The sequence below is a fragment of the Ursus maritimus genome, unplaced genomic scaffold (genome assembly GCF_017311325.1).
Source record: "Ursus maritimus isolate PB19 unplaced genomic scaffold, ASM1731132v1 scaffold_7, whole genome shotgun sequence".
Taxonomy (NCBI): Eukaryota; Metazoa; Chordata; class Mammalia; order Carnivora; family Ursidae; genus Ursus; species Ursus maritimus.
Window position 1 is genome coordinate 46,981,580 of NW_024426885.1, and position 21,772 is coordinate 47,003,351.

General features: G+C 61.1%; 1 protein-coding gene across 8 annotated transcripts in view; it reads right to left on the reverse strand.

Moving 5' to 3' along the window:
* Positions 1-6: 6 nt before the first annotated feature.
* The window catches only part of ZMIZ1 (zinc finger MIZ-type containing 1), a 231,424-nt gene continuing 209,658 nt past the window's right edge, over positions 7-21,772 (reverse strand). For 5 of the 8 annotated variants that reach the window (XM_040624275.1, XM_040624274.1, XM_040624271.1 and 2 more), the window contains 14 exons: positions 20,849-21,047; positions 19,625-19,915; positions 16,640-16,822; positions 15,689-15,766; positions 15,034-15,208; positions 14,329-14,470; positions 12,651-12,861; positions 11,424-11,529; positions 10,281-10,441; positions 9,302-9,369; positions 8,884-8,952; positions 8,191-8,435; positions 6,886-7,052; positions 1,905-3,661 (listed from right to left, as the gene is read on the reverse strand). In XM_040624275.1, the coding sequence (XP_040480209.1) occupies positions 3,287-3,661; positions 6,886-7,052; positions 8,191-8,435; positions 8,884-8,952; positions 9,302-9,369; positions 10,281-10,441; positions 11,424-11,529; positions 12,651-12,861; positions 14,329-14,470; positions 15,034-15,208; positions 15,689-15,766; positions 16,640-16,822; positions 19,625-19,915; positions 20,849-21,047 (2,470 nt within the window). In that variant the 3' untranslated portion in view covers positions 1,905-3,286. The other 3 variants (XM_040624277.1, XM_040624276.1, XM_040624273.1) reach the window with 3 other exon arrangements.

Sequence of the window (21,772 nt, forward strand, 5' to 3'; positions counted from 1 at the left end):
CACCACACTGTCTGAAAAAACCTCGACAACGGGACAAAGGAAAAGGGGGCGGGGATCATGGCAGCTTTCCTACAGAGAACCTTGTGCCGGCTGTCTGGTAGAGTGACTGGAAAACCAACAGCTGGGGCCACCGTTCCGGTCAAATCCAGAGGAGTGCTGGGGACCACCCGCCACGGGGAGGGGGGAAGGGGGGGACACGGAGATTGAGAACACGGGACAGTGGACGGAAAGCAGGAGGCCCCAGGCAGCAGCAGGGAGGGGGCGCAACGAATTCACAGACGTGACCCAAGTGACCCGACGGCCCAGCAGCATCACAGGCCATGCGGCTTAGGTGGGGGCACAGAGGACCCCCCAAACAAACGGACACCCACACAAGCTCCCCAGGAGACTCCAAGAGCAGTAAGCCGGATGGAGCGAAGCAGTGGAGGGAAAACCAGAGGCTGCTTCTGCTCGAGCGAGCAGGAGTGTGGGCAGCTTTGCAGGGCAGAGGGACACAGAGGGAGAGAGAGGCCGGCAGCCAAGCGCGGCACGGAAACACCACGGGATGCTGGCGGGCACATTCCGGCACGTGTGGTGACGGACTGGGGTGCAGCCGGGGCAGCCTGGAGCACAGGGACAGACGGGGCAGCCGGGCCGGAGAGACGCCAACGCCCGGGGTGCCTGCTGCCAAGGCTACGCAGGCGCCCGAGCCCGCGCCTCCCCTGCCTCTCCACCGGCACCCCCGGCTGGCAGGGTGGACAAGGGAGAACAGGGACAGAGGGAAGCGGGTGTCCCATGTAACAGTCTGGGAGAGGTGGGTGGGGGTGGGAGGAAGGAAACAGGACGCATGGAGAGAAATGGTTTGCTTGCCGTCCAAGTCCACCGTCCCTTTTCTCAGATGACTTCGTAGCTTAATTAAATTGTCATTTAAAAACAGGGAGTGGCTTGGAGCAAAGTTGTAAGTTGCCGTTCCTATCCGACTCTGGCTGGCGGCATCCCCCTGCCCCCCAACTAAGGGCACAATAATTTCGGCTGGGTACTCTCTCTCTGTCCGCGCCCCCGCCCCTGGAGGCCAGGGCGCCCCCCCTCCCTCCGCGGCCTGAGTCCAGAGGTCGTGGGGCCAGCTGTGTTGTCCTGGCTCTTGAGGAGGCCCTGACCCCCTTTCCCACCAGTCCCCAAGCAGGAATGGCACACCCTCTCTCAAACACAGAATCTTGTCCTTTTTCTCTGCTTTCTGAGAGAGGAGTGTTTTTACAGGGTATCTTGGCTTAGAGGTCAGGGGTCAAAGTGACGACCTTGGCCCCTGAGAGAGTTCTCTTTCCCAGAGGTTTGTGCTTTTCTGTGGTGGGTGGTGGTGGTGGTGGTGGGTGGGCCGTTCTCACTGCCGCCAACCGTCACTGTTCCTCCAAGGTTGGGGGGTGGGGCCTGCCTGGGTCTCGGGGTGCCCCTCTCTCAGGCTCACAGTCACTTGAAGGAGGCTCTGGGCCAGGAAGCAGGGAGGCAGGATTACAGTTTAGAAACCGGAAGAACCTCAGGGGCACTGGAGGGTCGTTTGGAATCAGCACACACAGAGGGACCGGATGCCTTCGTCAGCGTGTGCCCTCTCGCCGGGCCGGTTCCCCACCGCGAGGGTCATCTTCAGGGGCACCAGACCCACACAGCCTTCACAGTGCACCCTCCCGCCCCTCCGCTCTGAGAAGGCCGCAGCAGGGGCGGTCTGAGGGCATGGGCTCCCAGTGGTAAAGTGTGTGGGGGACAGATGGGGAAGGAGGCAGAGTGGGGAGGGATGGCCCCAATGGAGGGGTGGGCTTCAGTTGTTCTCAAAGAGAGACAGGAGGTCATCGTTACTATTGCTCGGCAGGTCAGGGGGATCCAGGTACGAGAGGAGCTCATCGGGATTTGTGAGTTCTGGAAGGAGCTGGAAAAGAAGTACAGAAGCCCACATGAGGTGTCAGCTGAGGGGCTGGGATGGCCCAGGGTGAGGACTGCGGGGGCACGTGCCCTCTAGCTGCTGCCCGGAGTCCTGGCCCAACAGGGGAAGCTAACCGTGCCGGCTGTCCTCAAAGGCACCCAGGCCACTGTGCTAGTCTGCGGCACACCTGTGCTTACTTCCAGCGTGGTGGTGGGGGGCCTTGGCCTACCAGCTGGCAAGGCTCATAGCAGGTCAAGGGGCCTTCTCTTGATCCCAGTGTGCCTCCGGCCCGAAGACTCTGCCCAGAGGGGGTGTGGGTCACGAGGGTCTCCCAGTCGAAACCGTGTGGCTTTGCACGTAAGGCCGCGTGGTGCCCATAGCTCTCTCGCCACCCTGGACCTCCCTTCAAGAGCTCACTGCTCCCTGGTGAGCCTACGACTGGAGGGCAGCATAGCACCGTCCTTCCCTGCGGCCCTGGGGCCAAGGCTGCACACTGTCCTTACCCTCCATTGTGAGGCCCCTGGAGGCTTTTTGTCACAATGGGGATCCTCATGCACCTATAAGCACCCCCGCTGGCCTGGTCTGAGGAGGGGAGCTGGCTGAGAATCCAAGATGGCCGCACCGCTGAATAAACCCCATTCACCATAAAGACGGATGCTGCTGGGGTTGAGGGTGACAGTGGGGCTGGGGCGGGCAGCCGGGAGTGGCTGAGGAGGGAGCAGATTCCTCTCTGGGAATCTACAGCCCAGGGGTGTGGGGTGGGAGGGGAGGGGCAGCTGCTGCCTCCCTTCCTGGCCAACCCTAGCCAGCCGCCCAGCCCCCACCACACGGAGCCTCCTTCCACCCCACTTTCCAGACCATTCGGGTCTCAACGTGGGAGACCCCTGAATCTCAGTCACCCACTTCTGCCCCTGGAACCCTGGCAAGACCCGAGGCTGGTCCTTTCTCAGAGTGAGCGATGGAGCAAGCAGAAGCACAGGGCATGGACGACGCACGGACAGGAAACTGGACACAGACACACACCAGCGAGACAGACAGAGGGACCCTGTCACTCCAGCCCCTCTCCTGCCTCAGGCCAGAGTGTGGCAGACACGCAGATGGCAAGCTTGATGTTGGGGACGGGGTACGGGGAGGGGGTCGGAAGAAGGGCAGGGGCCTTCCTGGGCTTCCTCCAGAACCCTGCCCCAGGGGGGACTCTGTGAGGGCCTGGGGGGAAGGTGGGGCGGGGCAGGGTGGCGCTGCAGGGCTGTGGCAGAGGGGACCAGAGGGCAGGTGCCGGCAAGGTCAGGGAAAGGATGCTGGTACCCTCGGGGAGGCCTCCCTGTTGGGGGTTTCCCTGGTTCTAGAGCCAGGGGAGGCAGGCTGGCTAGGCCCACCCACCACCCACCCACCCCCTCATAGCTGCACCTCCTCCACCCTGGGCCTTGAGCCCTCAACACCCACCCCTGCTCTTGGGCAGGACCCGGCACCAGGCCTAGCCCCAGGCCAAGGCCAGTGGTGACCCCAACTTACATCCAGCGAAGGCTCCGGCATGTCAGATGCTCCCTGTGCTCCGGCCTGACCCTCTAAGGCTGAGGAGGGGTTAAAGGTCAGGTCGCTGTGTGGATGGTTGCTGGGAGCGGCCTGTGGCGGTTGCCGGGGAGGCTGGGAAGGAGGAGGAGGAGCCCCACTGTGATGTAATGGAGGCCCTGACTGGCTGCTGGGGTGTGGGACGTGCAAACCTTGTTGTATGGAGGGATGGGGCTGGTCAGAACTGCCAGCGTGTGGCATCTGTGGAGGAGGAGAGAGCAGGAGAAAAGAAATGTGAGGTGACGAGGTACAGCGACGAGATGCCTGGAGAAATGAAAACCAAACAAAACCAGGAAAATAACAAACCCTCAAAACAAAGCCACCCCCTCACGAAGCTCAATGCTTTGTTGTTGTTGTTTTGCAGAGAAACAAACAAACATAAGTCCTCCCCCCAAACTGCCAGTCAGGGAGGCTGTGGAGGGGGAGGCGGGGAGGGGGCCTCTGAGGCCGTGTGGGTCTGGGAGGGAGGCGGCCAGGGGCTCTGAGACAAGCAGACGCTGAGAGCGGGGTCCAGGCCCCGGCAAGCCCTTCCGCCTCTGCGGCCCGGATCCCATCACCACAAGGAACAGCAACGGCAGAATGGAGAAGCAAAATGGGCATGTTTCCAGGGAGCGGGGAGGCGGGAAGGGTGCTGCTGGCAGCGTGGTGCAGGACCCCCTGCGGGCCAGGGCAGCGGAGAGCAGACACGGACAGACAGCATGGGCAGGCGTGCAGCTCAGGAGGGGTCTGCGCCCCGCCATGGGCCCTGGGCGGTGGGTGATGCTGGACACAGAGGTTCCTTCCGAGAGCCCCAGGTGGCAGGGGCGGGCACCTCAGGATGAGCCCTGCCTGCTGCCTGGGGCAGGGTGGAATTGAACCCAAGCCGGAGGAGTAGAGCCGGGGGGCTTCTCTGCAATGCCAGACCCTTCCTGTTGGTCACCCACCTAGGCGGCAATAGGCTGCAGCGCCAGGAGCTGAGGAAGGCAGTCCCCTCCAGGCCCTGCCCTGGGCCCGAGGGCTCACTGAGTCGGGGGAGGGGAGGTGGGTGCCTTGCTGAGGCTGGGGCAGGTGGCACTTCCCTGACAAACCAGAGGGCCCGTGCTCTGCCATGTGCCTATGCACTGGAACACGGGGCTGTGTCTGGCCAGGGGCCATACGCTGGGTGACACTTAAACTTCCCCACTGGCCTGTGTGCTGTCCCAGGCAGCCTCCCCTCACAGGCTCGATCCTGGCACGCAAGTCCACACCCTCGGCCCACTGCCAGGGCCCCGACAGGTTGCCCCCACCCTGCTTGCACTACACTTGTCGAGGAGAGACTGACTTGCCAGGCCGCCGATGAGCATGGGTCTCCTGGGTCTTTTTGTACCTTCCTACCCACCCCATCGTCCAGGCCACATGACATTTTGTTTTCCTTCATGGGTTTGGAAACGGCAGCCTCAGCTCCAGACCCTAGTTCCTCTTCCTGTTTCTCCTGAAGCTGCTCCCAGCCTTGTGGTGGGCTCGGTTCAGCGAGCCCCTCCAAGCTGGGACCTGACTGCAGGACTGTGGGACTGTGCGGGGGATGAACACGAGGTAAGAAGGACCGAGAGAGGCGGGAAGGATGGCCACCACAACTGTCAGTATGAGGCCAGCTTGTGACCCCCCACCCATGCCTGTGGGTGCCCCGCAGTGCCCACTCTGGGGGGCAGGGAGTGGCCCCACACTCCTGGAGCAGCCCAGACCAGGACAGACAGTCCCCGGATCTGCTGACACAGTTGTGTGCCTTGGCCCTGACAACTTGCTGGAATGTCCCAGGGTCCAGAGGGGCAGGTGCTCTATGGGACCTGCTGGTCAACCTGCCACCTCTCCTGCAAGGGAGGGTCCTCTGGCGAACCAACACTTGACTGGAGCCTTTCCGCCAGTCCCCGCGCGGGGGTGTCCTTCCTGGCGGGTGCTCGGCCAGGGCCAGGCTGCTCTGGTGTAGGGCGGTGAATCTGTGACTGCACCGTCCCTCTTGCACGGCTGTCCTTCTGGGTCCAGCTGCCGGCTAGTGAAAGCCCAGACATGGGGAAAGACAGCGCCTATCTGGGGAGCATCTTGGGGGGGGGGCCTGTGAAGTCACCTAAGGGCTTAGGTCCCTTTGCAAAGACCCCAGGTGGGCCGGCTAAGAAGGCAGGAGAAAGCCTTGTTGGACCCAGAAGGACGTGGCCTCCCGTTGACGTTTTCCAGAACTGAGAACCGTGAGTCAGGGTGTGTGACACGCGAGTGTGTGTGGAGTGCGATTTGGGTGACTCGGGCATGGAATGCTGAGGAAGGGGGCCTAGGAGAGAGGCCCCCAGAAGTCAGAAGCCCTGTGACAGCAGCTATGTCTGGGGTGGATTCTGGAGTTCCAGAGGAAAGTTGCTACACTGCCCTCACCCTGTTAGCTTCCAGTTAACAGTCACTCCTGCTGAGAATCCGTGGCTCTGGCCCACAAGACGGCTTCTGGCAGGACCAACTCCGTATGCAACACAATACCATCCAGGGGCCCTTCCTCCCAGGCCACATGGTGGAAGATGAGAGGGCCCGGAGCCTCGTCCTCTGGTGTAGGCCCACCCACCCCCACTGCCAGGCCTGCTGTGACCATCCCTCCTGCTAAGGGGAGAGACCAGGGACGTCCAAGATGACTGGGGCCTGACTTCAGCCCTCAGGCCTCCATGTTCCCAAAACCCCAACTCCCTCTGTCCGAGCACTGCCAGAACTTTCGCCCCATTGGCACAAGGCCTGTGTCTGTCTTGCTCACACTGGGTGCAAGGCCTGGCCTGGGGCACCGGCCCAAGAAATGTCTGTGAAGTTGAACAGAACCATGCAGTGCTCACTATTGAGGACCTGGGGGGTGGCCGGGCCTCTTACCACTGGTGGGTGAGTGTTAACATGGGACACAGGACAAGAAGGGAATTTTCTCAGGCTAAACAGAATTGCCAGCATTTCTTCCTGCAGGAGGTGGTGAAACCCTAAAGATTCAGACCCCTGGGGAGCAAGTGCCTGGGTCTGAGACAAAATTCTAGATGGCTGGGGCTACAGTTAGTCCGCAGAAGAGTGTGTGTAAGTCAGGGAGAGAGGGTGCGGGGTGGGGGGCTGGTGTGTGCAGGGGCGTGGTGGGAACACATGCAAGGTGGACACGTGTATGCGTGGTACGCGCAAACAGGAGCCTACAGCTTCCCCCAGCTGAGAATCCAGTGTCCTGAGTGAACAGCCAAGTCCGAGGATGGCAATGGGTCACGACCCAGCCTGGGTCAGGCTGCTCCCTCCCTCTGAGCACCCCCAGACCCATTCTCATTCTCAGTCCTCCTCTTTGCCTGGGAGAGAACTAGGCACACATCAGAAAGGTCCTCGGGGAGCTCTCTGCTCCCATCAGTCCCACACAGAGGATGGGGGCGAAGGGGTTGGGGACCGGGGGAAGGTCAGGGTGAGAAAGAGGTACTCACAGTTTCCTGCATGGGGTGGCTGAGGGGTTTCTCGAGGGCGGCCATGTTGTTGGGCATGTCCGGGGGGTGGGAGAGCTGGGGGGGCCCGTGCATGAAGTCGTTCATGGACGTGCCACCAGGGTTTCCATGGGGGAAGTCAAAGTTGCCGTGGCCCTGGTAGTTGTTGCCTGGGGAGGGAACAAGACGGCAGCGGGGCAGTGTTACTCCAGAGGAAAGATGGCGGGGAGGGGGGGGGATATGTAAATTAAGATCTGAGTCCTGCCCCCTTTGGCTGGAGTCAGCTCCTGTGGCCTCAGACCTCTGGGCTGTATGACAGGGCAGTGATGCGGCCTTTTCTGGTGGGCCTTAGCACCCCAGGACACGAGCTGTTTTACAGTTATGGGGGCAGAGCTCGAGCAAGGGGTAGGCCAGGCTTCTGAGGTCGGGGGAGGGTAGGCAGGACGAGGCCCAAGTCCGAGCCTTCCACAGGATCTGCTGAGCTAGACCCCCAGACCGGTATCCCACTGCCCCCACGAGCTTCCACCTCCTCGATGGATAGACCCTGGCCCAGAGTGGGAAGTCAGGAACTGCCCAGCCTGCAAAGAAAGCTGCGTCAGATTCCAGAGAAGTCAGCTGTCTGGCTTCCCTGGCCACAGCTCCTTCCACTGCACGGCCATAGCAAGGCCAGCATGCTGGAAAGAGGGGTCCTCTGCACGCTGTGGGACCCTGCTATGTGGATTCACCTCTCCGGGCCTCTAATCATCCGGGAGCCCGGATCCTGTGAGGAGCTGCCATGCCCCGTGTTTAAGGGGGCTGGGAACTTTCTAGGAACCCAGGGCAGTAGGGTACAGCTTGGTCTGGGCGGCAGGGAGAGTGAGAGGTAGTGACGGTGACCTTGGTGGCCAAAGACTGGAGCTCCAGGCCCCTAAACTCTGCCCCTGGAAGGATGGGAGTGTTGTGGGGACAGGACAACACAGATGTTAGCGACCCCAGCAAAGCAGGCTCCAAAGAAGTCAAGGAGTGGTCTGTCCCCTGGAGCTTGGGGAGGCGGGCAGGGCAGCGTGGGAGAAGCAGGAGGCTGGCCCATGGGGCAGCTCTTCACTCAGGCCTTCCCAGCTGGGTGCTGACCCACAGGACTGGATGGAACCAGGCGGCAAAGGAGAGGAGGACGGTGTTGAATGGGCCACCGTACCCCCAAGTCCAGTGACCTGGGTTGTGTTTTGGGGGTATACGTTACCACAACCCCCCTGCACCTGCCAACGTGAGCCCAGAAATCCTGGGCCCCTGCTGGGCCTCCTCTCCCCCTCCTTGTCCAGTATCACCCACCTTGGTTGCTGTAGTCGTTGGAGCTGGTGCCCCCCGGTGGAGGCGGGAGTGGGTAGGGGGACGGGCCAGGGCCCAGGGCTGCGATCATTTCCATGACGTTGGGCAGGATCATCTGGCTGGGACTCATGGTCTTGAACCGCTTGGAGGGGATGCCATCTGGGTCATCTTTAATGTGCAGGTCTGACTTGATGGGGACTGGCCGCCAGCTGCACGTGGGGTCGATGGTGACCTCTTCAAACTCGGAGCTGGGAGAAGGAAGGGGACAGAAGTGAGGTCCTGAGCCTCCAGCTCCGACACGCAGTGACATGTCTCTGCCCAGGCTCCCGTCCCCATTTTCGCCACGCTCTGCACAGGACAGAGGTGTGAGGGATTTTACGGGGAGACTAAGGCAAGGAAAAGCAAGTGGCTGGCTGGGCACAGGGTAGCTGGTCCCAAGGCCTCCCACCCAAGGAGTTGCTGTCTGGAGCACTGTCTTGCTCTGGCTGAGTTTGGTCCTTTCTGGAAAGTTCATTTGCCCCCAGGTAGAGAAGTCCCTGAGGCAGAGTCACTGGGAAGTGAGAGCTGGAGCAGGCGAGCTCTCTGCCAGCCTGGAGAGCGAGCGGGTATCAGGAGCATCCCCGTGCTCACGTTATCCTATCAGGCCAGCACCCTGCCACCCCCCACACAGGGCCCTAGCCGGGGAGGCCTACTCACTGTTGGATGGCGTTCAGGATACCCCACATGTACTGATCCACCTCCAGGCCCTCAAGCAGAGCGGTTTTACTGGGAAAAAAAAAAAAAAAAAAGAGGGGGGCTTGCCTTTGCTCTTGCACCCTGGAGAGTAGGAGCAGAGCCCAGCCCTCCCCACTGTGTCGAAGAGCTCTGCCTCTGCTGCCGGTTCCTACGGGACACGGTGACAGGAGGCAGCTGCCCTGTGACAGCTGGAGACAAGAGGACTGCCCACTGCCCACTCAGGTGCTCTGAGCACCTCTGCCGTGTCGGGGTTCCCTGCTTTGCTTTTAGGGCAGGTGCAGGCAGCTGCGCCCCGGACAGCAGGGCCAGAGGGAGGCTGGGGAGCTCCTCCCCTTCTCCGCTGGGTGGGGAGCCACCCGCCGGGGCGGCTTCTACTCACTTGCACACAGGACACCTCCAGGTCCCTCTCTCGCAATTCAGCTGCAGGTACGACTCCAGGTCGAAGCACTGCAGAGGCCAGGAGACAGGCAGACAGACGGACAGATGAGAAGATGCAGAGAATGTAAGTGCCACTGCCTCCGGGACCCTCATGAAGGTCTCCCAGAGGGGACAGAGAGGCGTGCTGGGAGAGACTGGGGCTGCGGGGTTGTGGGTGGCCATCTCGCGGCGCCCAACGGTGCCCATCACTGACCCTGACACGTGATGGCCCCTCTCATGGAGGCCGGGGGCAGTGTGGACGCCATCCGCCCCGTCAGCCCAGCCCTGGCACCGAGAACACATCCAGTCCAGTTAGTCAACGTGTGTCAGACAAATCGAGAGCCCAAACTCTTTGTGCCCACACTGTTTTCCCAGAGGGAAGCTCTCTAGACCTGCTCCCTATACGGGAGGGTGGGGCTGAGGGCTCGCCTGGCCTGGCCCCCAGCCTCCACAGGGATGCCTTCTTGCACCCTCTTCTGGGATTCCTTCCTGAGCAGTACCCCCCACAGGGAATCCCACCCACCCAGGCTGCCCACATTTGCACAGTGCTCTACGGAAGCAACCCTGGCCACTTCCTAAGCACCTGCTGGGGGTAAGGTCCCAGGACACAGCCGTGATCAGGCAGAGGTGTCCCTACTCTTGGGCTCCAAACCAGCTGTGGCCGTGTGTGCAGGACTTCCAGCTGGCACCCGACATCTGTCAGGACGGGGACTGTCTAAGTGGGTTCTGCGGTCCTCTGGGAACCAAGCCCTGGGCACGTAGAGAAGCTGCCCCAAGGACAAATGATGGCTGGGGTGGGTGAGTACGATCGGCTTCTGATGGCCACAGAGCGCCCCGGGGATCAGAGCCAGACCCCGCTGGCCCCTCGGCCTGCCCCTCCGCGTCCCAGCTGGACACCCCCCCCCCACTCCCCCGGAGCCGCTGCCGCCGGGACCACTCACCTGGACATGCTTGCAGTCGTGGCCTCGAGCAGGCAGCTGGATGCGCCGGAATGTGATGGGGCACTTCAGAGACACCTTGATGGCCGTCTGCTCCACGCCATCCTCCCCGTTGAGGGTCGTGTTGCCCGACGAGGCAGCCACGCTGCTGAAATTCCGCTTGACTGTGGGGCAGGAGGCACAGGTGGGTGCAGAGGACAGGGCTGTCCCGCACAGGTGGCACTCCCTGCTGGGGCTCAAACACCGCCCCCGCCCCCGGCCGCTTCTCCACTGCCCCGAAGACACTGGGAGGCCCCAGGAATAACTGGCGCACCCCGGCCTGATCACAGGGGAGCTTGGCCCTCCGGGTGCCCTGGGCCACCCAGCACTCCGGAACGGCAGCCCCCATGGGTGATGTGCGGGAGGCATGTGTCCCTAGAGGTCACCATGGCAGCTCCCCAGTCTCTGCAGAAGAGGCCCGCTTTCATCAGGAAGGGGCACTTCCTACCACACGTGCAGAAACCCAGTCTGGCACTGCCCACTGATTTTCTGGGTCAGGCGCTCTTGCACTCACTTCTGCAAGGGTGGGAATGGGAACGGACAAGCACCTGGTGGGAACCGGGGGCTCGGGAGGTCATGTGAAGCAGCACAGTCACAGGGAGGGGCTGTGGGGCCCCTCCCTGCATGGCGTCCCTCGCTAATGACCTGGGTATTTCCTCCAAAGGACTGGGCTCTGGGCCAAGTCCCTCTCTCTAGTTTAGCCACGAGCTGTCCAGGTGGGGAGGCCAGTTAAGAAACCACCCCCGGCCCCCCCTTCTGCTGAAGATCCCCTCTGCCCAGTTTCTAGAAGTGATTTTCTAGGTGATCACCTCTTCCAGGAAGCCTGCCTGTCCTGTCTACACTATGGTGTTTCCTTTTAATTTGCCTCACACCCTGTGCTGGGAGCCAGCTCGTCTAGGCTAGGCAGGTCTCACAGGCCATGCTCATCTGATTGTCCCCACAGCTCCGGAGGGAGGGACATGAATTGGGGGTGGGGACTGGGGCCAAGGGACACTCGGGCCCCGGGGTTTGTGCACGGAGCCCAAGGTTGGTCCTGGCACATGACGAGCATGGACGGACGCTGAGCACGGGCTGGGGCCGGCTCTCCCTCCCCGCGCCCACACTCACTTTTTGTGATACAGTGCTCTGCAGGCAGGAGACGTTTCTTGAGGAGGCCTTGCAGCACGGAGCGCACGGAGGGCCGGTGGACCAGCTGCAGCACGAAGAGGTGGGACTGCCGGGAAAGAGTGTGTGCTCAGCCCCCGCCCTGCGGTGCCCCCACGGCCGGCCCCACGTGTGCCCGAAGGCCCCCTTTGAAGGCCAAGCTCAGGAAAGGGCCCACGATCCATAGTGATGCCACTCTAGAAGAGGGGCCCTTGAGACCCCAGGATGTGTCCTGGGACCTGTGAGCCTGGAGACCCAGGCAGGGGTCACCACCTGGGACAGCTGCCTGGCCACACTGAAACACCCCTGGCATGAGGTTACGGGACACCTGGCATCAGGACTGGAGCTGGCCTCACTTCCTAACCTCGCCCAGCACTGCTCCCCATTATGTATCCTCAACCCTTCCTGCCAGAGGGTGTCATCCCTGTTTTCACTTCTCCAGGAAGCCTTCCAGGATTGTACAGGCTTTTCATTCTGACAGCACTCCCCATCCTGTGACTCCCGACTCTAGGTAGCCTTGGTGTCCCTATGCTCCTAAGGGCAGGATCAGTGATTTTCCTTCTCCTTGTCCCCCACCGGGGCCAGCAGAGCGGGACTGGCAATCTACTCCCACACAGGTCCCTGGGCAAGCTGTGTGCCAGGCCCTGATCTCTGGGGGGATAGGAGAGTGGCTCAGATGTGGTCCCAGAGCAGGTCACAGATCGGAGGGACATATACACACACGATTCTAAGATACCAGGGTTGGGTGAAGAAGGGAGAAAGTTAACTCCAGACTTGATGGAGTTGGGTCTGGGTCAAAAGGTGATCAGAATATAAAATTTCTTGTGAGTGAAGCCAGAACAGCGCCCGGCTTCGAGGCACAGAGACCTTCACCAGTGGAAGATGGTGGAGGGCACGGGAGGTGTCCAGGAGGAAGGGCCCGCGGGAGGAAGTGCAGGTAGGTGTGCGGACTGCATGGGGCCTGTGGTGTGAGAGTGGAAAAGGCCACATCTATGGCCAGAGCACGGTGGTGGCTCTGAAGGTTATCCCACAGCCCCGGGGCACCACCGTACGTGTGTGGACGCACGTTTCTGAAAGGTCCCTTCAGTGGCTATGGGGACGGGGCCAGAGCCGCAAGGACAGGGCTGCGGACTGGAGCGCCCCGGGGCTCCCCACGCCACGCCCTCGGCCCGCCCCCTCCCGCACACTCACGCAGCAGCAGGCCGTGACAGTGATCTGGATGGTGTTGCGGCCCGGCTGGCAAACATGCTTGAGGTGCAGGGGCTTGTGGGAGGTCTTGTTGTCGCCGCGCTCGATGGTGAGGGGCGTGGCGTTCACGCTGACCTGCACGGACGCCGGCCAGTTGGTGTTCATCTGCCGGTCCTCGTGGTGGTAGCACTTGAACTGCAGCTCCAGGTCAGACCTGAGGGGCGGGGCGGGGCTCAGACGGCACGGCCTCGGTGACACGCGGCCAGGCAGCGTGCCTCCACCTCGCCACGGCCCCAGTCCTCAGCTGCGACGGCTGCCCCTGCTTCCCCGCACTCTCCTCTCCCACCCTGGACGGCCCCCTGCCCACATCCCCAGTCAAAACCCGTCCCAACAACCCAAACTCCCCCACGCTGTTCACTCCAGCCACACCCCACAGCTCTGCCGGTCTCCTCCGGACCCCTCCCTACAGGGTGACCGCTGCTCTCCCAGGACAGAGACAGACGGACAAAAAGGACAGACACTAATGTGACAAGACCAGCCGGAAGGCTGATTATGTCCAACCCAGACTTCAGTTGGGAGAATCACCCGGGCCTGGGCCATGTCTGGTTCAGTTCCCTGCCCAGAGGGGCACCTAAGACACAGCATGGAAGGAGACCCTCGTGAGCCCAGCAGTGACCACGTACATGTGGAAACCAAGCAGGCCAGGGCCAAGGGACACCTCCCAGGCGAAAGCACTCAGGTAAGGAGGGACGGGTGAGCAGGGACACCCCCACCCCGCGCCTCTCCACCCTCCTGCCTGAGCACCTGTGCCCTTCCCCCCACCCCAGCTCTGTCTGCAGACCCCACTGAAGCCCGCTTGGTGTGGTCAAGGCACTGAGCTTGTAAGCCATCTTGTGCCTTTTGGGTGCCCATTGGGCGGCTGAGAGACTCTGGTCACAGTGGTGGCAGGGCAGTGTGGGTCCTGCCTGAGGAGGAAGGACAGAGGGTGGAGACACCAACGGGTTCTGGCATCCAAGAGAACTGGGACCGAGTCCCAGCTCTGTCGCTTGCTGTGAGAACTCCCCCCAGGCTAATCGACTTATCTCGCCTCAGGGTCAATGGGAAAAGCCTTGCCCACTGACAAGATCAAGGCAGGTTGGGTGTAGAAGGTAGAGAACACAGGGCCTGGCCCAGCCAGGGACCTCCAGCCCTTGTCCTGTGGTGTGTCGTGATGTCTGAGCAGCGGCCTGGCTCAGTGGCCAGCCGCTGGCAACCTGGAGGGCTTGTTGGTCCTGCCCAGCCCAGACTCATCCCTCTACGTTCTTGCTCTAGCCACAACAAGCCACGTTCAAGTTCCTCCTGCCAGCTCAGGGTCCCTCCTGGCTGCCTTACTGGCTTTTGGGTCTGAGCTAGCCACATTGTCTTCTGGGAGGTCATCCCTGACCCCGCCCTCAGGACTACAGTGAGTGAAAGCTGCTCCCTGCCCTTGGGCCACTATACCTGCCAAGGCCGGCCTGCCTGCAGGTTCCCCACGACATCCCCCAAACCCTGCCCAGAGCAGGGCCCAGTCAATGATGCCGAACAGGTGAGGCAGTGGGCAGGTGCTGCTCCTACGTGCTCAGGGCAATGCCTAGGCCAGGGAGGTCACCACCAGAGGCCTCCCCCACCCAGCTTGGGCCTGTGCCCCCAGCATGACACTCACCTCCACATCAGTGTCTGGTGGACCGTGGGCCGCAGGTGAAAGACATGGTTGCTGACGGCTAGGTTGTGCTCGAGGCGGAAGGGCTCCAGCACCACGCCATCCCGCACCGGGAACGTGAGCCGCAGCTCATCGTTGTGGTTGGCTGGGCAGGGAGGGAGCTGGATGAGTCGCATGCCCGTGGCCACCATGGGCACACAGAAGCATGGGCTCCGGGGCTATGGGTGGAGCTCGCTCCCCACGTGCTGTGCACTCGTAGCTGCATGCTCGTGGGACCATGCAGTTGAGTGTGTAAACAGGGCCCCAGAAGCTGGGCTATAGGCACAGCAGAGAGCCAGAGAGCCCCTTGCTTCTGTCAGTCCACCCCACCCCAGGCCCACCATCCCTGGGTCCCATGTCCCATTCATCCTGGCTCTACTCCCCTCTGACCCCATATACCCCCTACTCTGGAAGCCCCAGGCTCCTCCGCCCAGTTCTCCAGGGCTGGAAGCTACTTTTGCTCCCAACCTCCAGCGGCTCAGGGCTGTTGGCAGCCCAGTTCCACCCCAAATTTCCCTTGTGGGTGTGGCTTATCTGCTTCCAAGCCCTCCCGCTCTTTCCACATGCCCCACCCCCACAGGCAGTCCAACTTCCAAGCCCCCTGGCTCCAGGCCACTGCAGGGCCCTAGGTGGAGCTGGCCAGACAGAGGTAGGACATAGGGCACTCACCTGGGGGTGGCGGCAGAGCGCTCATATTTGGCTTGATGTCAGGTGGAAAGGGTGGCTTAACGTCTTGGCTGGGGGACAGGTACGGGGGGATGCTGCTCCCGGGGGTCATGGGGGGCGTGGGATTCCCTGGAACAGGTGAGTGGGGGTAATTTGCCACAGGAACTGGCCTGGGAGGCTGGAGGGAAAGAGAAGCCACACATAGGTTATGGGGTCAGAGGGATAGGAGGCACTATGGCTATGGACATACACCCTACCCACCCTGTAATCCTGAGGCTATGGTCCCTGCTCCCCCAAGGGAGGAAAGCCAGTCCCCCTGTGGGAATCTTTCCATCCCGGCCAGCACTCAGGTCTCTGACCGCCTACATCATCACTCTGGGCTACACTCTCCACCCCTAGCCCAGCGGGGTCCTCAGATGGAGCTGGGCCTGCAGCACCCCGGGAAGTTGGCTCCCTAGGAGCCCCTCTCCCTTCTGCTCTTAGTCCTTACTCCTCCTTGGCCCACCTGCCTGGACCTGTGGATTCTGTCTGAGCAGCACCGTACTCCAGAGCTGACGACCCGAAGTGCACCCCCACATGGGCCTGCAGTGGGAACGGCCAGGCCCCTTAGACACACGAGTACAGGTGGGTTAGCACTCAGATGAACACTGCAACATACCCTATTGACGTTCCCTTGGCTGTAGTTACTGTAGCTGCTTCCCGAGAACGTGTTATTTTGTCCATTAAATTGCTCTGGCTGTTAAAGCAAGACACACAATGAGGTGAAAGTGGCAGGCAGAAAAGCTACCGGAAGCCTGCTTTCTCTCCCGATATGAAAACTGGCCAGGAGTAGGATACAGGGGGTGCTGACGAGGCCCATCCAGTGCTGGGGTGCGGAGCGGGACCGGGGTGGAGCAGGTCACGCCCTCCTCCATCCCGGGGACAGCATTTCGTCTCCCTGTCCACAGCTAGTAATATAGCAAGAAATTGCAAGACTAGAAACACCTAGACTGCAAAAGTTGGAGCCGTGGTGGGTGGTCATGGACGTTAGCATGATTCCCTGGCAAATGTGCCTGAAAAAATTCATCATGGTGTTACTTCGAAAGTGAAGAATCAAAAACAACGTAAACGTCTGATAGGAAGGGAATGATGAAATACGGCGTGGTCCGGTGAGGCTCCCTTAAGCCGTGAGAACCAGAGAGACTCCGTAGCAATAAGCACCACGCCCGTGATTTCATGTCGCTGCTGGGAGCCTGCTTCTTCCTCTCCCATTCCCCCTGCTTGTGTTCCCTCTCTTGCTGGCTGTCTCTCTGTGTCAAATAAATAAATAAAATCTTTAAAAAAAAAAAAAACAAACCCCCCCCCCAAAAAAAAACATGTTTCCTTTATGATCATCTGGTGTGTGCTGTAAACAGTAAAAGGGGAGGGGCAAATCCTTGTCAACCCACGACAACAGGAACCAAGAGAAGCCAGCCTGACATCTTGGCCATGGCTCCCAGCGGGCGAGGACACATCCGGAAATTTCCGCCTGCCCCCTGGTGACTTCAGGACCAAGCTGCCATGGGTGGGGGTGGGGATGGGGATATGAGGTGGTGAGGAAGCAAGGGGCCGGTGGGGTGGTAGGACTCACCTTGTAATACTGCCCCATGTTGACCGTGGGGGGTGGGTACTGCCCGGTGCTCGGCTGGCTGGGCATCCTCTGGCCCGGGTAGTTGGGAGAGGTGAGCGGCCGTGGGGGGTTGGGGGTGGGGTACTGGCCTGGCTGGGTGGGGAACTGGCTGTTTGGTCCGTATTGCTGGTTTCCATAGTTGGGCTGTGGCAGCAGACAGAGGAGAGGAGAAAGGTGGTCAGTGTCGCAGAGCCAAGCCACTCACCAGAAGGCCAGGAGTGCCCTGGCCCCTAACCTTTGTCCCTGCTGTTTTCCACCAACGAACTGCCTTCTCCACCCAGAGAGGGGCCACCAGAGGATGCCCGAACCCCCGGCTACCCTGACATCCAGGGACACGACGTTCTGTCTGGCTCGAGGGCCACCTCCCTGTGAAGCGGTCTTCTCCAAGTACGCTGCCCCCCAAAATGAGGGCATTTCAGAGCCTCTCATTCATGCCATTGAGGGGGGCTCGATTCTAAACCCCCTTTATGTCTCTCCCAGCGCTTGGTGTGTGGCAGGGGAATGTAGACAACGGGATGTGCTTCCAGAAAGGTGACCCCCTCAACCCCTGCATTTGGAGGCTGCATATGGGAGGCCCTGGCCCCATACGCCACACTGAACAGCACACACTGATGTTCAGTTCTGGGCCATGTGTGCAAACGTTGGGAGCAGCAGACTTGCGGAGATTTCAGAACACTCTCAAGACAGGCAACGGAGAGAGAAGAGGAGACAGCTCGAGGGAGGGGCAGGACCCCTGTCCTTGGAGATCTACAAGGTGACCTGCCAATGTCCACCCTGCAGCTGCCTCCCTCCTCTGTAAGATTAGGTGACCCTCAGGGCCACCAGCCACCCAAACACTCCAGGCCATGACATCCTACAAGGTCAGTCGTTTCTTCTCCTGGTCTGTTGAAACTCCTTATCTATTTAAATCTCTTGCCCTAGGCTTCGAGGTTCCGGCTATGTCCCAGCGTCTGGCAAAGAGCAGACCCTCCATAAATACTCCCTCAACAAATGAAAGAAGGATCCAGAGGTAAGCAGCAGAAGATGGGAGGTGTCCGAGTCAGTGCTGAAGAACTCTGCCACTCACACTGTGGCCTTACGGCGGCTGCTCTGCGTGACGGTGTAGTTCCCGTCACATCACCAGAGGAGTGCAAGTAGAGCGGGGGGCCTGCCCATCAGGCCACCAAAGCGGAGTCCTGTGCGGAACCAGCCAACCTGCCACCTGCCCCAACGTTCCAAGGATTCAGAGATTCTAGAAGCTTGCCATTGCAGGGTGAGGCCCGCCTTCCCAGACGGGGTCAGGCCATGCAGGCTGTGACCAACCAGTGTCCCAGCCCAGCGGCAGGCATTCCGTAGCCGGGCAGCATCCACGTTCTCTGAAGAGGATGATTTAGTAGAAATAATTCAAGGCCTCTGGAGTGTGCCTTCGCCAGAGCACGGCACAGGTGCAGGTGGACACCGGAGCGATGACTGGGAATTTCTCTGCCTTTCCTTTCCTGGGATCACCTGCTGGGGTGCTGGCAGCCCCGAGGCTGGCTCCGCAGATGCATGCCTAGCCCAGCCAGCAGGGACGCTGCGAGCTTGAGCACACAGGGGCTGAAAGAGGGCCCAGAACTCCCATGGGGGCTGTGAGTGAGAGTGAGGCCAGGAGCTTGAACCCCACCCCCCAAGGACAGCCAGGACCTTGAGAGTCACCGTCCTTCTCTGGCTGGTGCCTCCCTGAACCAGTGCCACCCAGGACTGTGCGGGCTTCAGCCAGGCTCCCGGGTGTTTGAGGAGGTCCCTGACCTCTCCCTTCTGGATTCAAGACACCTCCAACAATGGCCAAGCCCGAGGTAGGGAGAATGCTGAGGGAATCACACGGGCCTTCGAGAAACTTAAGCTCTGGATTCTAAACCCATTGCAAGACCAAGCTGAAGGCCACAGTTCTGAGGCAAGTGGGGTGGGGATGGGGCGGGGAGCCCGTCTGAGAATGGGCAGCAAGCAGAGAGCTGTGGGGGAGACTGCTCGGTGAGAAGCTTTGCCTAGGTAAGGAATCAAGGCAGGCTTCCTGAGGAATGCGCACTGGGCTAGGATTCTACGGTCCCTGTGTCTTTTGCAGGTGAACCAGCAGCCTTACCCAGATAGGTCACTTGCTGCCAACCTGTTTCCCATTGCTCACTGAAGGCCCTATGACACCCCCTCCCGGAAGTCCTCCTTCTCTGACCTCATGCTGAATTCCGGATACCCCCTGTTCATCGCTTCCTTATGGACTCCTGCTTAGACAGGCTTCCAGGAAGGTGACCCCCATTCAGAGGACAGGTGTGGGTTTTACTTCCTTAAATCTTCACCTTTCCCTTGGCTGAGCTGGCCAGGCAGCCAATTAGGCAGCGTTTCTCCCGGAAGAGCAGCTGACAGTTGGCAGAGAAGAGCCCTAAGAAGCACGCTGTCTGCCTTCCAATCACTTCTCTGACATGCACAGCCTTTAGAAATCTGCAGGGTTTTGTTCCCTCTCTCACTCTTGCCAGTGAGAAGCCCTCGTGGGCAGGTGAGACACGTGCACCCAAGGAGCCTTCGCTCCTCACCAAAGTCACCCGGCTAGTGTCTGTGCCGAGACAAAACACCACGCTCCCCGCATTGCTGTTGCCCACACCGGCCCCGGGCCAAGTGCTTCCCGTCCGGCCCCACGTCCATGTCTCCCAAGTAGCCCTTAGGAGGTGGGCTGGACTGGCATTGTCTTTTACAAATGAAAAACCAAGACTCCCGAAGGGGATAGGACTTGATCAAGGACTTCCAGCTGGGAAATGGCAGATCTGGTCTCCAAGCCAGGAGCCTGACTCCTCCGTCCTAAGGCTCGGACTTTTGGTCCAGGTTTGGCGCCGGTCAGTTCCTGCCCTTCCAAAGTCCTGCCCACAGCCCCTCTGTTTTCAAGGCCTGGGTCCTCCCCGCCTCCCACCCTGGCCACCACCTGTCTGCTGTCACACTCACCTCTCCCGGGTATGGCCTCTTTATGCTCTGAATGGGAAGGGACTGGGGCCGGGGGCCCGGGTAGGTCTGCTGGGGCATCCGCTGCCCGTGTGTGCCAAAGGGGCTGATGCCGGGCGGCCGGGGCTGGTTCATGCCCATGGGAGGGCCGCTCATCCCCGAGGGTGTCATGCCAGCCGCCATGCTTGCGGGGTTCATGCTGCCCCCCATGGAGGCAGGCCCCCGCGGCCCGGGCTGGTTCATGAATTGGCTGTTATACGCCTGGGTGGGACCCATCTGGAAAGAGGAACAGACCTTCAACGGGAGAAGAAGAAAAAAAAAAAGAATAAAATGCCACATGCATTGAAAGTGCAGGGAGGGAAGGGTGGGGGAGGTGGGAGGCTCTGGGTTGGGGGGGGCACTTTCCTGTGTGGTTGCAGCTGGTGACCAGGCCCCAAGGGATGTCTGGCCTCTTGCGCTCACCACTGCCCTCTGCAGGCCGCACAGGAAAGATGCAGCCCAAGGGGTGTTTTGGGGTGGGGTGCAGTCACTCCAGAGAGCAGGCAGCATTTCCAGGGAGGCAGGCAGGGAACCAGGGAAGAAGGTGCAGAGGTGGGGAGGGGCATGGGAGGATGGAGGGGGATGAGGATGGAGACAGGAGCCCCTTTCCTGGAAGCCCTGGCCCCGCCCTCGGCCAGTGGAGACACGCCCTCCATCCACAAAGTCTGAGGCAGTCCCAGCTCCCACCTCTGCCCACCTGCCCGGCTGTCCCCTTCCTACAGTCCCCACCTCCTGTCCCCTGTTCCTGTGGGGAACCCTCTCTCCTCACACCCCACCAGTCCTTCTGAAGGTCAGGGGAGCAGAAATGGGACCTGGGCTCAATCCACAGATGGGAGGACTAGGAGTATATGGTCTTCCGAAGCCACCATGGGGACAGACTAGTGACAAGGCATTTTAGGCACTGAGCCCGCATTTTGGTAAGTAGGCGCCCAGAGGGCGATAAAGACCCTCTTTCCCCATTCGCAGACACGTACGAGCCACAAACCCACGCAGAACAAACACAAGCACCCATACGGCCTCCCCCCACCACACCCAACCACGCCGACACACCCACGTCCTAACACACACCCGTCCACATGCCTCCAAGGAAACCCAGACGCACCCTGACACCATCAGCTCTTCCAGCACACATGGCACCAACACCCCAACTCTGCGGGGGGGGCAAGGCTGGACTAGTGGGGCCCTTACCGGTCCATACTGGTTTATATCCTTGTTTTGCGTCTCCTGCAAGGCTGCCACAGTGGCTGTGGCTGTGGCCGTGGCCGTGGCCGCCGCCGCCGCCACCGCAGCTGCTGCGGCAGCAGCTGCGGGCTGAGTGAAGTCAGCAGGCGGCCTGGTGTGCGGAGGGATGCCCATGCCTGCGGGGGCATTAGGACCCCCGGGGTAACTGCAAGGGAGAAGAAGGGGAGACTTAGACACTGCCTGATTCTGAAGATGAACCAACTCACTGTAAGCCTTCAGCCGGGAGGGAGAAGACGGGTCCTTCCATGCCCTCCTGCCCCCAGCTCCTAGGCAGGGGAGGCGTCCAGACTCCGAACCCAAAGGGGAGAGGGGCCTCCCGGGGGTTGGCAGCCCTTCGTGCCCCTTGGTGACAGGCAAGCTGCTGAGTCCCCGAAGCCCTGGCAGGGTGCCGGCCAGTGTGGCCTCTCCCGGGCACTAGACCGCTGCGCCTCACTGCCAAGGGCAGCCCACTTTCTGGAGGAAGACACGGTGCCTCAAAAAGCCCTGAGCGCCTTGCCCACGGGCCCTAGCAGTGGACGGTGGCCTGAAGCCAAAGAGGTGGCCTTGGACAGGGCAGGGCCACAGAGGAGGAATGCGGTGCCTCTCTGCCCAGCCCCCACATCCCAGTAGCATCTTCCTGGGGCTCCTTGCTCCTCCCCCGGCCTTCTCTCGCCTGGCGATTCTCAGCCTCACACGGTCCTGCCTGCAACGCCGGAGGGGCAGAGTGGCCTTCCTGCGCCTGCGTGGAGCAGCTCCTGCCCCCGCCGGCCCCGCCCTCACAGCGTCTGCCAGCATAGACGGACACGGGCACAGAGCAGCGGCCTTCTAGCACCATGGGCCTGGCGGCTATCACGACCACCAGCTGCTCTAGTGTCCAACCCACACGCTGGC